Raw genomic sequence first — 14,868 nt, 5'->3', positions numbered from 1 at the left:
CGCGACTGGCAGAAAAAATAACCCAATTAAAAGCAGCCCGCGAATCGGAAAAAAAAACCCGCGAATGACTAGGAAAAGAAGCCTAATCTCGCGGTAAATAAACGAGGTTGGCAAGACTGGCTGGGAATCACCCCGGCTCTTGACGTGACGTCAGGAAGCCTAAGTTCGGCTGCTCCGCAGGGGGCCAGGGTTGGTGACGTGTGAAAGATGGAGTTGACATTGCTGTACGTACTAGCTGCCGGGGTCTTGGCGCTGGTGCTGCTGCTCGTCAGCCGTCTGCGGGGCCGGGAGCAGCCAGGTAAGTGAGGCCTAAGTGCGCGCGCGTGTCCTCTCCCCAGGCGGAGGTGTTATGCCTTGGTTCTTTTCCGTGGCTGCTGTCTCCTGTTACACTTCACCGCTTCCGGGAGGGTGCCGCAGCCGCCCCCGCCGCACCAGGCTGTGCTATAAGTCTCTTATCTAATGCTTCCGTGAGCAAAGCTTGTATGTGTTTTAAACTCCTAGCTGTAAGGATTCTGGGACTTGTAGTCTTGTATGCATGTGTGCGGCAAGCTGTCCGGATAACCAAGCGCTCGAAGGCGCTGTGTTTAGGTCACTGTCTTCCCCGGAGGCGTGGGTTCAAATCCAGAACTCTTATGACGTTCTGTGCCGTGTTAGGCAGAGTTCCTGATCTCAGCTTCCCAAAGACGGGAGTTCACGCCTTTAGGTTGTGGAGTTGGTGCAACGTTGTCTTTTTGGTAGCTTGGCGTGTTCTATGCGCGTGGGGCATCTACTTCAGATTGTAAATAGTGTTCAGGTGTGGAGCGGTTTTTTTTTGTTTGTTTTTGATTTTTATTGGGGGTGCATTCGTTAGGAGAGATCCTAGGTCTGAGGCACAGAAAAGGTTGCAAATGAATCTGACTTACAGGATTTCCACAGTAAGAGTATTCATTAGATGTGTTTGCATAATTATTTTCTAAAAATTGCGCTGATTTGCAGTGGTTTTTTTAGGGTACACTTCAGTCTATGTCCTAGTTTAAGACTCCTCTTTGCCACTAATTTTTTGTATGATATCAGGCAAGCCATTTTATCTTCCTCAGTTTAACCAATTGTATTTCTGTAACAATAATAATCCTCCTCTCCCTGCTTTGGAAGCATACCTATAGTCCAAGAAGCAGAGATGTCATACCTTCCACTCTTTCGGGCCGATACAGTAAAATCTGCTGGAGAACGGGCGAACGCCCGCTCTCCCGGTGCACGCTCAGGCCACTCTCCTGTGCACGCGATTCTCTATTCAAATGAGGCCCGGCGGTAAAAACAGGCAAAAGGAGGCGCTAGGGACACTAGCGCGTCCCTAGCGCCTCCTTTTGGCCCGGAGTGGCGGCTGTCAGCGGGTTTGACAGCCGACGCTCAATTTTGCCGGCGTCGGTTCTCGAGCCCACAGACAGCCACGGGCTTGGAAACCGGATGCCGGCAAAATTGAGCGTCCAGTTTTCGACCCAACAGCCGCGGGCTGACTTCAAATTTTTTTTTTTTTTTTTACTTTTGGAAACTTTCGGGACCTCTGACTTAATATCGCCATGATATTAAGTCGGAGGGTGCACAGAAAAGCAGTTTTTACTGCTTTTCTGTGCACTTTCCCGGTGCCCGAAGAAATTAGCGCCTACCTTTGGGTAGGCGCTAATTTCTGAAAGCAAAATGTGCGGCTTGGCTGCACATTTTGTTTTCTGAATCGCACGGGAATATCTAATATGGCCATTAACATGCATTTCCATGTTGCGGGCGCTATTAGGTTCGGGGGGTTGGACGTGCATTTTTGGCCCCTTACTGAATAAGGGGTAACGCTAGCACGTTGAAAACGCGCGTCCAATGGCGGGTTAACAGTGTGCTCCGTCGGAGCGCACTGTACTGTATCGGCCCGTAAGGTGGTTGAATATAAGAAGGGTGGTAGTCTCTGGCAATCTGAAGAAGGCAAAGCAATGTGACAAGGTGATAGCTAAAGCCAAAAGAATGCTGGATTGCATAGAAAGGAATAACCAGTAAGAAAATGGATGTGGTTATGCCCTTGTACTGGTCCTTTTTAAGGCCTTACTTGGAGTACTGTATTCAATTCTAGAGCCCTTATCTCAAAAGGGATAGAGACAGGATGGAGGTGGTCCAGAGAAGGGCTACTAAAATGGTGTGGGGTCTGTATCAGAAAACCTATGAGGAGAAACTGAAGGTTATGAATATGTATACTCTGGAAGAGAGGAGGCGCAGGGGTGATATGATACAGACCTTCAGATACGTGAAATGTTTTAATGATGTATAAATGTCTTTTCAGTTGGAAAGAAATCAGTAGAACTAGGGGTCATGAAATGAAACTCCAGAAATGTCTCAGAACAAACATATAAGTTGGGTATGACACCAGCACTTGCAGCTGATGTGACCGCAACCAAGAAAATCACCTTCCATGAAAGGTACTTGAGATTACAAGAATGCAGTGGCTCAAGTGGAGGTTTCATGAGTTGCGAAAGGACTACGTTGAGATCCCATGAAACTGCTGGGGGGGCGAGTGGGAGGCTTCAATTGAAGCAATATCCCAGCTAACGAGCGGATGCCAGGCTATTGGGGAACCATCCAAACCCTGATGGTATGCCCCTATGGTGTTGAGGTGGATCCTCACTGACGTGGTCTGCAGACCAGACTCAGAGAGGGACAACAGGTAGTGCAAGAGTGCAGGAGGGGAGCAAGAGAATGGACCCAGACTGCGACCCTCACACCAGGAAGAGAACAGTTTCCACTTCAGTTTATAGGACTTCCTGGTGGAAGGTTTCCTGGACTCCAGAAGGACACGGGTACCCCCTCTGGTAGGCCGAGGGCCTCCACCATCACCAATCACCAGAGTCTGGACTTTGGGGTGAAGGAGTCTGCCCTGATCCTGGGTGATGAGGTCTGGGGCCATTCCCAAACGGATGGGGTGATGCACTGTTAGGTCCTGAAGGGTCAGGAACCAGACCTGATGGGGCCAACAGGGAGCAATCAGGATCATGGAGCCTCGATCCTGCTGCAACTTCTGGAGTGTCCTGTATATGAGTGGAAGGGATAGGTAGGCATTCAGCAAGCCCATTCCCCAGTGGCTCAAGAAGGCATCCGCTATCGCTCCTCTGCCCCTCCTGTCGAGGGAGCAAAACCAATGCACTTTCCTGTTTTCCATGGAGGCAAACAGGTCTATGTCCAGGGTCCCTCAGCGGCGGAAGATGCTGTTCGCCACCTCCTGATTGAGGGACCATTCGTGGGGCCTGAATGTCCAACTCAAGGTATCGGCCAGGATGTTGTCCACTCCCGGAAAGTATACTGCCCAGAGAGTGATACCGTTCTCAATGGCCCATGTCCAGACCTGGACTGCCTCCTTGTCAACCTGATTACTCCCTGCTTGTTCAGGTACCACATGGTTACCTGATTATTGGTTTGAACTAGAATAACTTGTTCATGAGAAACTCTTGGAATACCCGCAGGGCAGGTTGGTTCAGGAGCCGAGCATCCTGAGCCAACCAAAAACCCTGGGTGCAGTAACCCAGAATGTGCGCTTCTCACCCCATCTGAGAAGAATCGATGGTAAGCGTGGCCTGGGGCTGAGCATTCCAAAAAGGATAACCCCGCTCTAGGTTTGCAGGGAGTGTCCACCACAGGAGGGATTTCCGCAACCTTTCGGTGACTATGATGCGAGCATGCAGGTCCTGCGATGCCTGACACCACTGAGAGCACAGCGTCCATTGTGCACAGCGCATGTGTAGCTGAGTGAATGGGGAGACATGCACCGTCACGGCTATATGGCCCAGCAGCTGAAGAAACTGATGAGCAGAGACATGTGAGCAGCTGGAGACATGTTGTGCAAGAGCTGCTAAAGTCTCTGCCCTGTCCTGAGGAAGGTAGGCCCTCTTCTGGACTGTGTCCAGGTGTGCCCCAATAAAATCCAGCTGCATGGCCGGCTGAAGGTGGGACTTGGGATAGTTGATCAAGAATCCCAGGGTCTTCAGAGTTTCGATCATGAGGCGCATGGCATTCTGATCCCCCCTGACGGGAGTTGCCTTTGAGCCATCGTCGAAGTAGGGAAACACATGAAGTCCCTGCCTTTGAAGATGGGCATGGACAACTGCCAGACATTTGGTGAAAACCTGGGGCGCAGATGCCAGGCCAAAGGGCAAAACTTGATACTGATAGTGGTGCCTGTAGACCAGAAATCTTAGGTACTGCCGATCCGCCTGGAAAATGGGGATATGGGCATACGCTTCTTGAAAATCAAGGGAGCAGAGCCAGTCCCCTGCCATGAGGGGGATCAGGGTGCCTGGCGAGACCATCTTGAACTTTTCCTTTACCAAGAAGTGGTTTAAAGCTCTCAGGTCCAGTATGGGCCTGAGGCCACCTGTTTTCTTGGGAATCAGGCAATACTTGGAGTAGAACTCTCTGCCCCGTTGGCTGGTCGGAACAAGTTCGACCGCTTGAGTGGAAACGAGGGCCGAAAGCTAAACCCGAAGGATCCGAATGTCTCCTGCCATTCTCCACTTGGGAGATGGGGGAGGGGAGCGGTGTGGAAGTCGATGGAAATGCAGCCAGAAAGCCTGGCGAACGATGGATAGTACCCAGACGTCCGATGTGATCGAGATCCACCAATCTGTGAAAAGTTGGAAACAACCCCCAACCTGGGGGCCAGGGCTCCGCAGGGAAGGATGGCTCATATTCCCTCGCCGCCAGTCAAAATCCTGTGGCAGGGTTCTGTGGCGGAACCGTGGGCACCCTAGGTGGTCTCTGTCTGGCCTTGGGAACAGGCCTCTGAGCCCTGGCCCTCGATGCGGGCGGGTGATACGAGGCCGATAGGCCATCTCGGATACTGCCACGAGAGGGCTTCCTGGAAGGCTGCGTGTTGGAAGTGCTAGCCGACAATTGCTGAAGGGTTTCTTGATAATCCTTCAGCTGAGCTACAGCCTCCTTAATCCTGTCCCCAAGCAGGTTCTCACCCATAAAAGGCAAGTCGGCAAGATAGTCCTGCACCTCGGGGCACAAGTCAGAGGCTTGTAGCCAAGCCGTCCGGGCGCCAATACCTGTTGCAGCGGATCGCTTGGCTGTCTCAAAGGCATCGCAAGCTGAGCAGACTTTGTGTTTATCACACTCCAGGCCCTGCTGGACAATGGCCTGAAAATCCTCCTGGAATTGTTGAGGCAGATGCTCACTGAACTCCAGGGCTTGCTTCCACAGATTCCAGGAATATTGTCCTATGTACAGCTGGTAGCAAGCTATGCGGGCAGTAAGCATGGCGCCCTGAAGCACTCGGCGTCCCAATGAATCGAGGGCTTTATGATCGCGCCCTGGCAGAGCTGAGGCATGGGTTCAAACCCTCAGCCTTTTTCAGGGCTGACTCTACCACCACCGATTGGTGGGGGAGTTGACAGCGGTCGAACCCAGTTAATGGCTGGACTAGGTACACTACATCCATTTTTCTATTTACCAGCAGTACAGAGATGGGATGCTCCCAGAGGCGGATTACCTGTTCCTTGAAAATGTCATGATCTGGTACTGCCACCACCACCACCTCCTTCGAGGCATTCATGAACTGCAGGATCTCAAGCATTTTGTGCCTGGAGTCTTACTCTGTCAATAACTGGCCATGGCCTTGTCAAACCCCGCAAAGGAGAGAAACTCGGGGGGGGGGGGATCGCCATCGTTCTTCCGGGGGAGAAGGTTTGGAAGGCAGATCTTCCTAGTCCTCTGAGGAGGATATGGATGCCTCACCTTCCCAGGGGTCGTAGAGGCTTCACCCTCATTACAACCCTCTGGGGATGCAGGAGGGCAAAGGCCCATCGGTGTGCGCAGCCTGGGCCTCAAAGGCACAGAAAGAAGTACCGGAGGCACCAGAGGGCCTCATGCTCACAAGGGGGATGAGGGATCCAATGGCGCTGGCAGTATCGAGGGGGACTGAGGGAATCAGTGGCACCGCGTGTCTCCGGCCTGCCATTGCGCCTGATGGCCCTTCCTCCTCAGAGGAGTTGCTCACCGGTATGGGGGCCAGTGGCAATGGCAGAGGTGCACCCAGAGGCCGTTGGGGGGCTTGGGGCATCGGAGCCGGCTGCATGGATAGTATACCGAGCAGCATGTCAAGTTGCTCCAGTAAAGGTGCAAGCACCGGTGGAGCAGGCTCCTGAGGCGGAGGCAGTACCTGGGAACTGGATGCTCGAGGCCCTGCAGGGCCCAGCCGCTTGCCAGCTGCACACAACTCTCTAGCTCCTCCTCAAAAGCCTGAGAGGATAAAACGGGCTAAGGAGGAGCTGGTGGAATTGGTGCATTCCCTGGCTGAAGGAGAACAGAGCCCTCCACTGGTGCCAGTGGAGACCGCCTGGAGGCCTCGGTGGGGTCGGAGGGAATGGCCTCCTCCACCCTCGATTGCTTTGTAAGAGGCACCGAGGTCGATGCCTTCTCACGGTCAGGTTTGGAGGAAGAAGATGATCGATGCTGGTACTTTTTAGACCTCTCTCGACGATCACTGCGGTCCTTGCCCAATGCCAATGTCGAGGAACCTGACTGAGATAGCGGTTGGTCCCCCACACCTGGCTCAGGACCCAATAGGGCTGGGGTAGTAGAACCTGATGGAACCGGGACCCGGGGTTCCTTGCCAAGCAGGGTGGAGGTTCCCGACGTCAAAGTTGGCTCCGATCGTTTGGACCCGAAGAGTTTTTCCATTTTGTCAAGACGGGCCAGACGACCCTGGTGGGGGGTGGTCATCAGGGCACAGAGGCTGCAGATGCGGACATCATGGGAAGCCCCAGGCAGAGGACACAGACCTCATGGGGGTCTGTGATGGACATAGTCTGGGAGCATCGGCAGAAGTCGGTTGATGACATAGGAAAATGCAACGTATGGTCGGCGGGTACCGAAGGAAGATGCTGTTGGCAATCGACCACGATGACCGAAAAACTTACTGACCGGAGGCCAAGAAGGGTGAGGGACCCTACACGACACGTGGAAAGTAAAGAAAATCACTTTGCAGTAGTAGGTAACAAAAAGAAGTGCGAGCTCCAAAGCCTACAGAAAGGAGTCTGAAGAGGGACCCTACGTGGCCAACTGCATGCTGGGCATGCTCAGTGTGCCTGTCAAAGTTTCCCGTACCGGGCTCCATCTGATGATGTCACCCATGTGTGAAGACTGTCATCCTGCTGTCCTTGGAGAACACCTGTTACAGGTAAGCAACTCTGCTAAACACCTTTATTTGACCTCCTGTAGCCTCTGCTTCAGCTTTCAATCTCAAATATTTTTAATTTCCTGCCTGCCCAAATTATCTACCTTGGCCTCATTTCTGGCCTCGAAAGTGAGTGAATTGAATCAATGTGGGCCAAACCTTATCAAGAAATGCAATTTAGTAGTTGCTTCAGTACAGTATGACTGTAGAGTCTACCTTAAATTATGGATTTTATTTTAATTATTTTCCCTGATGCACGGTTTGGGATGAATATGCCCCCACTCTCTCTCATCCTGTACCTCTGGACTTAAGCAATTGTTTTGTAATAGCTAAAATTAATCTCTGATCTAAACAAGTGTTAGACTCTTGTTTCTGCTGACTTGAAATACCAATAGAAACCAGATTTTCCCCCTACCCTGCCCTATATTGGGGGAAGTATGTCCTGTTATCACATCCCACCTGAAAACCTTTCCGAACCTGAGCATGCAACACTCCAAAGGTGGGTGTAAACTTGGAAACGCATCTACTCCACTTTGCTTTCTTTCAATACATTTGTCATGGATAAATGTATGTTCTATCTAGGCCATTAGATGAGCCAAGCCTGCTTTATAGGTGCATGCTGTCCATTTAACATTTATAAGCATAACACAATTTGCTTCTGCCTTTGTTACGTTGGCCTCCAGCGCTGTTTTGTATATTTGAGTATTAGCCGGGCAGGCACTAACAGGCAGCATTATTTGGCTTAAAGCAGATGCATTTGCTATCCTCAGCTGATCGGGAAGACCAACGGGATGTGGCATCGGTGGCAGCAAGAGCGCGGCCTCAGACCGAGGAGCGGGGAGAAGGCATGCCAAGGAGGAGAAGGAACATGAACAGAATGATGGCCCAGAGAAGAGCACAACAGGTGGAGGAGGAGGAGGAGATGGAAGGTAAAGCTGTGTCCAGCTTCAGCTGGCTTTAGCAATTTGTTTTGTTTTTTTTTATTCTGATTGAAATCTCAAGAAGTTGAAACTTAAAAGGAAATCCTGACGTCAAAAAAGTGTGATGCTCACTAAGCATAATGAGGACAATTTTTTCCAAGCCATTTCTGTGAGTGAAACTTTGTCTCGTCTACATAAGTGAGCTCTGTGACAGTTGCCCCCCCCCCCCCCCCCCCCAAAAAAAAAAAACCTGGGTAAAATGCTACCTGGTGGTCTCTCATGTGTGTCATTTTACGCACGTTGTTTACAGAGTTCCTGTGGGTGAGGTTAGGTTGCACGTAGTTCTGGATTTTCAAAACTGTGCCTGTTGTGTCTTTGGCTGGAAAAACAAAACTGCTGGAAAAAGCAGATGCAAATCTCTGTAGGTACCTTTTTTTCTGAGGTCAATAAAGCAAAATCATGTGCATTGATGATTGGTGGAAACCCTGCAGCTAAAATGTACCCACGGAGTTTAAACCAATGCAGGTAACTTGATTATTGTCCGCAGTAGGTCATGCCTTTCAGTTCACCACCATCTCCATCATGGCAAATTTTAGCTTTCTGAACTACATTCCCAATGATGGTTAGCAGTTTGCATTTTTTTATTTCTTAATTTTTTTAAATTTTGCAAGAGTTATAAAACTATCTTTGTAAATTTAGTGATATTGTAACTAGAGTTGCCTTAGTAAATAGGCCATCAAAAATCAGTGGTTGGTCTGCCTTGGGTTTCATGGTTGAGCATCTCTGGTAGTGGAAGATCTCGGGACCCTTTTTACATGGCTTCAGTCCCCCAGCCATGATTCCTGACCACCATCAGGGAATCTCGGTGGCTAATGTGTCGATTCATCAGAACAGATTTTGGAAACACTGTCACTATTCAGTTGTGAACCTATATGGTTTTCAGAATGAGTAATGGGAAATGAATGTTTCTTTTGATTCACAGCGTGATAGAACACACACGCTGAGAGAGACACCTAAAAGTCCTTCGCTGTTCAAGAAATTTAAACTGAATGGGACCATTTTTGCTAAAGATCAACGTCTGTTTTGGTACTCAAGTTTCGCTCACCAACCATTTTTGCCTCTCTTAGATTCCCCTGCCCCCAAAACGCAGATGGCATGCCCTTGCTAGAAAGCTAGAGGGTAGTCTTCTCTGGCCGGTAAGATGGCAGTAGTGGCAGCCATCTTTACTTCCTCCCCGGGATCATTGCCTCTGTCATTCACCCAAGCCCTGCTAGCCAGCCCAGGACTGAGTGCTCTCATGTTTACAAAATCCCTGACAGCTGTTTCACAGGAGTGAGGTTATAGAAAAATTTATGGGACTTAAGCAAAATACATACAGAATTCAGTTGTTAACTTTTGAGTAGAATAAATATACAAGGAAAACTCTGCAAAAAAAAAAGAATTGGCTTTCATCTGGGAGTAAGATGGCTAAAGCTTTAAAAACCCATTTGTTTAAAGCTGTGTTTGACCTTCTGTCATAAACTTCTGTAACATGCTGGTCTTATTTTATGGTCTATATGAATTTTGAACCAATGTATTAATCTAAATAATGATCAGTTTGCCATATTTTTGTTCTGTAATATGATTGTTTTACTGAATTTTATGTATATAATCTGTATCCCACTCCAAACTATGGAGGGGTGCATAATAAATATTTTAAATAGTGGCAGCAAAAGATTGCTCTAGCTCAGTGGTTCTCAACCTTTTTTCTGTTGGGACACACCTAACAGATGACGCTCACATGCGTGACACACTGAACACATGACCATCATGGGACTAAATATAAGCATTTTCCTAGCAGATGGACTCAGGACCAGTGGGTATAGTGTACTCCTGATAGATTGAAATCTGATCAGTCTCCAACGACTGACGTCAGCCCTAGTACATATACCCCTGCAGGAAGTGCAGCTCTTCAGTATTTTCCATCTCCATAGCAGTTAGGGACTACTTGCACGCTCTCACAGCGTTAGAGTAAATTTACTGGAGAAAACCCAAAACAAGAAGAAATCTTACCTCTACAGACGAGCCCCGCTCTCCTGCGGTGACACCCTCTGGTCCCTCCCCCAGTTGAGAATTCCTGAGGTGATTTCCGCGATCCCTTGGAGTTAAGCCTCGGTCCGGCGGCCGACCCTCGGCGGGGACATAGTCCCCGATTTCGGGTGTGGCTGAGAGGCAGCGGGTGCAACCTCGAGCGCGGCGGTGAAGGTATTTCCCTCTCCCCCCGCAGCCAGAGACCGCCTGGAACGAAACCGGGAAGCGCCGAGACAAGGTAAGGTAGAAATCTTCTTTAAAGATTCCGGTCTCCGAAGCTCGAGGAGTCGCACAGGTCGCTGGCCAGGACCAGTGCCACCGGGTTGATCCGCCCTAGCAGGGCCAGGCCCCGGTTAGATCCAAGGGTCCTCCCATGTGGAGACCTCTGTGGTGGTCGCCATATTGTCCGCGTGGTTGCCAGCATCATTTTGATCTGCTCGCCGCCCGGTTCACCGCTTCGATCTGTGCACACAACGTCACAAGCTTAAGTACCGTGCGCACAAGATACGCGTGTAACACGCGCTTACTGTGCCGTGCGATTTGTGCGCACACCGCGCACATTCTGAGCGCATACCCAATCTTTGACGCACCAGAGCGCGTAACAGATTTTATGCGCCTATATCCATGGCACCACCGGAAAAAGAGCTCAAGGCTCAAGTCCTCTGCACAGCATGCCACATCAGAGCCGCACAACACAAAGAGGCCAACACCCTGTGTCTCCAGTGCGAGGAGGCCCTGGGGGATCCAGCCCAGGGCCAGTCCCAGCCAGAACTGGGTTCTAGCTCCTCAATAAGTACCCCGGTTCTAGCGAACCCCAGCGGGACCCCCAGGGACACAGAGCCTCTTAGCTTGGACCCAGCATCTATCTCCTGGGTGGAATTCTTCAAAGGCCTGCACACCTTTGTTCACATGCAGATGGAGCCTCCGATAACACGGCCACAGCCTCCACCAGAGGACCTCTAGGCCCAGAGAAGTGAATCCACCGCCCAGAAGCCCCACCTACTGGGACACGGACAACTCGGAGGAGGAATCAGAGCCCCTGGAGGAGGGGGAACTCCCTCTGGGGACAGAGTCTCACCGAACCATGAGGCGCTTCTTCACCAAGGACAAGCTTCCAGGCCTGGTCACCTATAGCCTGAAGGAGCTTGCTATCCTGGGCACAACTGCCTCAGAGGAACCTAAGCCAGTTCCCCTGCTAGAGGGACTCTAGCAGGGGAAATGGCAGAAGGGCAGACCTCCTGCCATTTCCCTCTGTTACAAGCCGTCCAACAGCTAATTGACCTGGAATGGGTTGCCCCAGATTCTACATTCAAAGGGAGACTTGCTCTGGCAGCCATGTACCCTCTGGACCTGGCGGCCAAAGACCTTCTGACATGCTCAAAAGTGGATGCCATGGTCTGCGTGGTCTCGAAGCGCACTACTATCCCAGTGGAAGGAGGTGCAGCACTCAAAGATGCTCAAGACAGACATCTGGAATCCATCCTCAAACAGTCCTTTTGACGTCTCCGCTATGTCCCTACAGATAGCGGCCTGCTGCGCCGTGGTGACACGTGCTGCCTATCACAGACCAGGAGCAACACTCCTGGGGAAGCCATGGAACCAGCAGTATCATTCCTCGTGGATGCTGCTTCCGATCTGGTGCACACCCCAGCTAGAGGAGTGTCATCAGCCGTGGCAGCCAGGAGGCAACTCTGGTTCCGAAGTTGGTCGTCCGATGCGTCTTCCAAAACGAGACTCACAAAGATGCCCTTCAAGGGATCCCTCCTGTTCGGAAGCGAACTAAAGAAACTTGCTAACAAATGGGGCGAGTCCCCACTGCCGCAGCTACCAGAGGACAGGAATAGGAGAAACCAGCGACCCTTCCCCCGAACTTCCAGGGGCAGAGGTTCCCAGCGCTTCAACCCATACAGAAACACTTATCAAGCACCTCGTCCTACAGGCAGGAACCAGTCCTTTCGGAACAAGCACTACAAAAGGGGAACCAGCTCGGGACTAGGCCCCAGCCGCACAATAAGAATCAGCTGACCCGTCCAAAGGAAGAAGCCATAGGGGGCAGACTTGCCCTATTCTACCAAAGATGGGTCGAGATAACTTCGGACAAGTGGGTCCTTACCATCATTTGAGAGGGGTACTACTTGGATTTCCTCCGAACTCCTCCAGACAAGTTCGTGGAACCCCCCTGCCATGACCCCTCGAAGAGGGTGGCAGTGGAAGCTACCCTGACCAGATTGCTAGCCCTAAAGGCCATAACCCCAGTGCCTCCACAACAAATACTGGGCATTATTCCATTTATTTTATCGTCCCCAAGATAGAGGGAATGTTCAGACCCATCCTGGACCTCAAGTCGGTCAACAGTCACCTGAAGATCCCCCGCTTCCGCATGGAAACCCTACACTCTGTAATAAGGGCAATACAACCGGGAGAGTTCCTCACATCCCTGGATCTGTCGGAAGCCTACCTACACATTCCGATCCATCAAGAACATCAGCTCTTCCTACGCTTCAAAATCCTGAACCGTCACTACCCTTCAGGTTAGCCATAGCACCCCGGATGTTCACCAAGATCATAGTGGTGGTGGCGGTGGCAACACTGAGGAAGGAAGGAATCCTCATGCACCCTTACCTAGACGATTGGCTGATCAGGGCGAAATCCCCAGAGGAAAGTCACCAGACAATCGACAAAGTCAAAACTCTACTGGAGAGCCTCGGATGGGTGGCCAGCACAAACAAGAGCTGTCTGCAGCCCTCAGTCTCTAGAATACTTGGGAGTCTGATTCGACACCAAACAAGACAAGGTCATCCTGACACAGACAAGGAGATCAAAACTGACGCACCAGTTGCGAACCCTGCTGAGCGAACCTCGCCCCACAGCATGGGATTACCTACAAGTCCTCAGTCTCATGGCATCCACACTGGAAGTAGTGCCATGGGCACGAGCTCACATGAGACCCCTACAGCGCTCACTTCTATCGCGATGGAATCCACTGTCCCAGAACTACACCGTACGTCTACTGCTCCCGGGCAGAGTTCGGACCCAACTACGATGGTGGTTACAAGACGGCCACCTGAGTCAGGGAACAAGACTATCCTCACCGACCTGGATCCTGCTCACCACGGATGCCAGCCTAAGAGGATGGGGAGCACACTGCGAAGAGCTAACTGCCCAAGGGCTGTGGAACACAGAGGAGTCGGGATGGAACATCAATCGCCTAGAAGCCCGGGCAGTCAGACTAGCTTTCCTATGGTTTGGTCACAGACTCCGAGACAAAGCAGTCAGAGTAATGTCGGACAACGCCACAACAGTGGTCTACATTAACAGTCAGGGAGGAACCAGAAGCCAGCAGGTGTCTTTGGAAATAGACCTCCTAATGTCGAGGGCGGAAGTGACTCTCCAGGAGATCTCGGCCGTCCACATGGCCGGGAAAGACAACATCACTGCAGATTACCTCTGCAGAGAGAGTCTAGAACCAGGAGAATGGAAGCTGTCGACCGCAGCGTTCCAACTAATAGTGAACTTTTGGAACACCAGCCATGGACCTTCTGGCAAACCGGTCCAACACCCAAGTGCCCAGTTTCTTCAGCCCCAGGTGGGAACCTCTGTCCCAGGGAATCGATACCCTGGTACAGACCTGGCCACAGGAGACTCTGTTATATGCCTTCCCGCCGTGGCCCCTATTGGGTGCAATTATTCACAAGACCAGTACTTCTTGAGGCCCCGGACTGGCCAAGAAGACCGTGGTACGCAGACATGCGAAGACTACTGACAGGGACCCCCCTGCCACTACCTCCACACAGAGACCTGCTCCAACAAAGACCGATCCTCCACGAGGATCCAGCTCGATTCTCTCTTACGGTCCGGCCATTGAGAGGACTCGCCTGAGGAAGAGCGGATACTCGGGGGCTGTAATTGACACCCTACTCCGAGCACGCAAATTCTCCACATCTCTAACATATATAAGGATTTGGAGAGTATTTGAAGCCTGGTGCGAGGACCACGACATCATACCACGATCAGTCAAAATTCCTGCAATCTTGGAATTCCTACAGAATGGCCTACAGAAGGGATTGTCCCTCAACTCCATCAAGGTAGAGGTGGCCGCATTGTCATGCTATGGAACAAAGAGCGACAGCATAGCCTCTCACCCGGATGTTTCCTGCTTCCTGAAAGGAGTCAAGTACATCCGACCACCCCTAAAGTGGACGGAACCTCTTTGGAACCTCAACCTGGTCCTAGATTTCTTAGCAGGAGCCTCTTTCAGAGCTCTCCTCGGCCTGTCTTTCCGACTATAAACATTGAAGATGGCTTTCCTGCTGGCAGTTTGTTCAACCCGCCGTATATCCAAGCTACAAGCACTGTCCTGCCGTGAGCCGTTCCTCAGGCTCACCCCGGGAACTATCTAGTTACGCACGGTTCCCTCGTTCCTCCCCAAAGTGGTGTCTCACTTCCATCTCGCTACCATCGCCAGATGAGCATAAGAATTCGGAAGAGGCTCGAAGTCTATGCCACCTCAACGTCGGCAGACTCCTATCCAGATACCTGGAAATGTCGGAACCCGCACGAAAAACGGACCACCTATTCGTCCTTCACAGTGGGAAGAGGCAAGTGGAAGCGGCCTCGCGAGCAACCATAGCCCGCTGGATCAAAGAAGTCAAGGCTGCCTACGTAGAAGCTGGCAAGCCGCCGCCTCTACAA

The 14,868-nt window shown here is 51.3% G+C and overlaps 1 protein-coding gene across 1 annotated transcript in view; it reads left to right on the top strand.

Annotated features, from left to right (window-relative positions):
* The first annotated feature begins 27 nt into the window (after positions 1-27).
* DDRGK1 (DDRGK domain containing 1) overlaps positions 28-14,868 on the top strand; it is a 130,571-nt gene continuing 115,730 nt past the window's right edge. Inside the window, exons 1-2 of the mRNA XM_029593859.1 lie at positions 28-298; positions 7,957-8,115. Of these exons, the coding sequence (XP_029449719.1) occupies positions 208-298; positions 7,957-8,115 (250 nt within the window). The 5' untranslated portion in view covers positions 28-207. The remainder of the gene's footprint in view (positions 299-7,956; positions 8,116-14,868) is intronic.

This window comes from Rhinatrema bivittatum, chromosome 1 (genome assembly GCF_901001135.1).
Source record: "Rhinatrema bivittatum chromosome 1, aRhiBiv1.1, whole genome shotgun sequence".
Lineage (NCBI taxonomy): Eukaryota > Metazoa > Chordata > Amphibia > Gymnophiona > Rhinatrematidae > Rhinatrema > Rhinatrema bivittatum.
The sequence above is the reverse complement of the archived record's forward strand: the minus strand, read 5'-3'. Positions and strand labels throughout refer to the sequence as shown.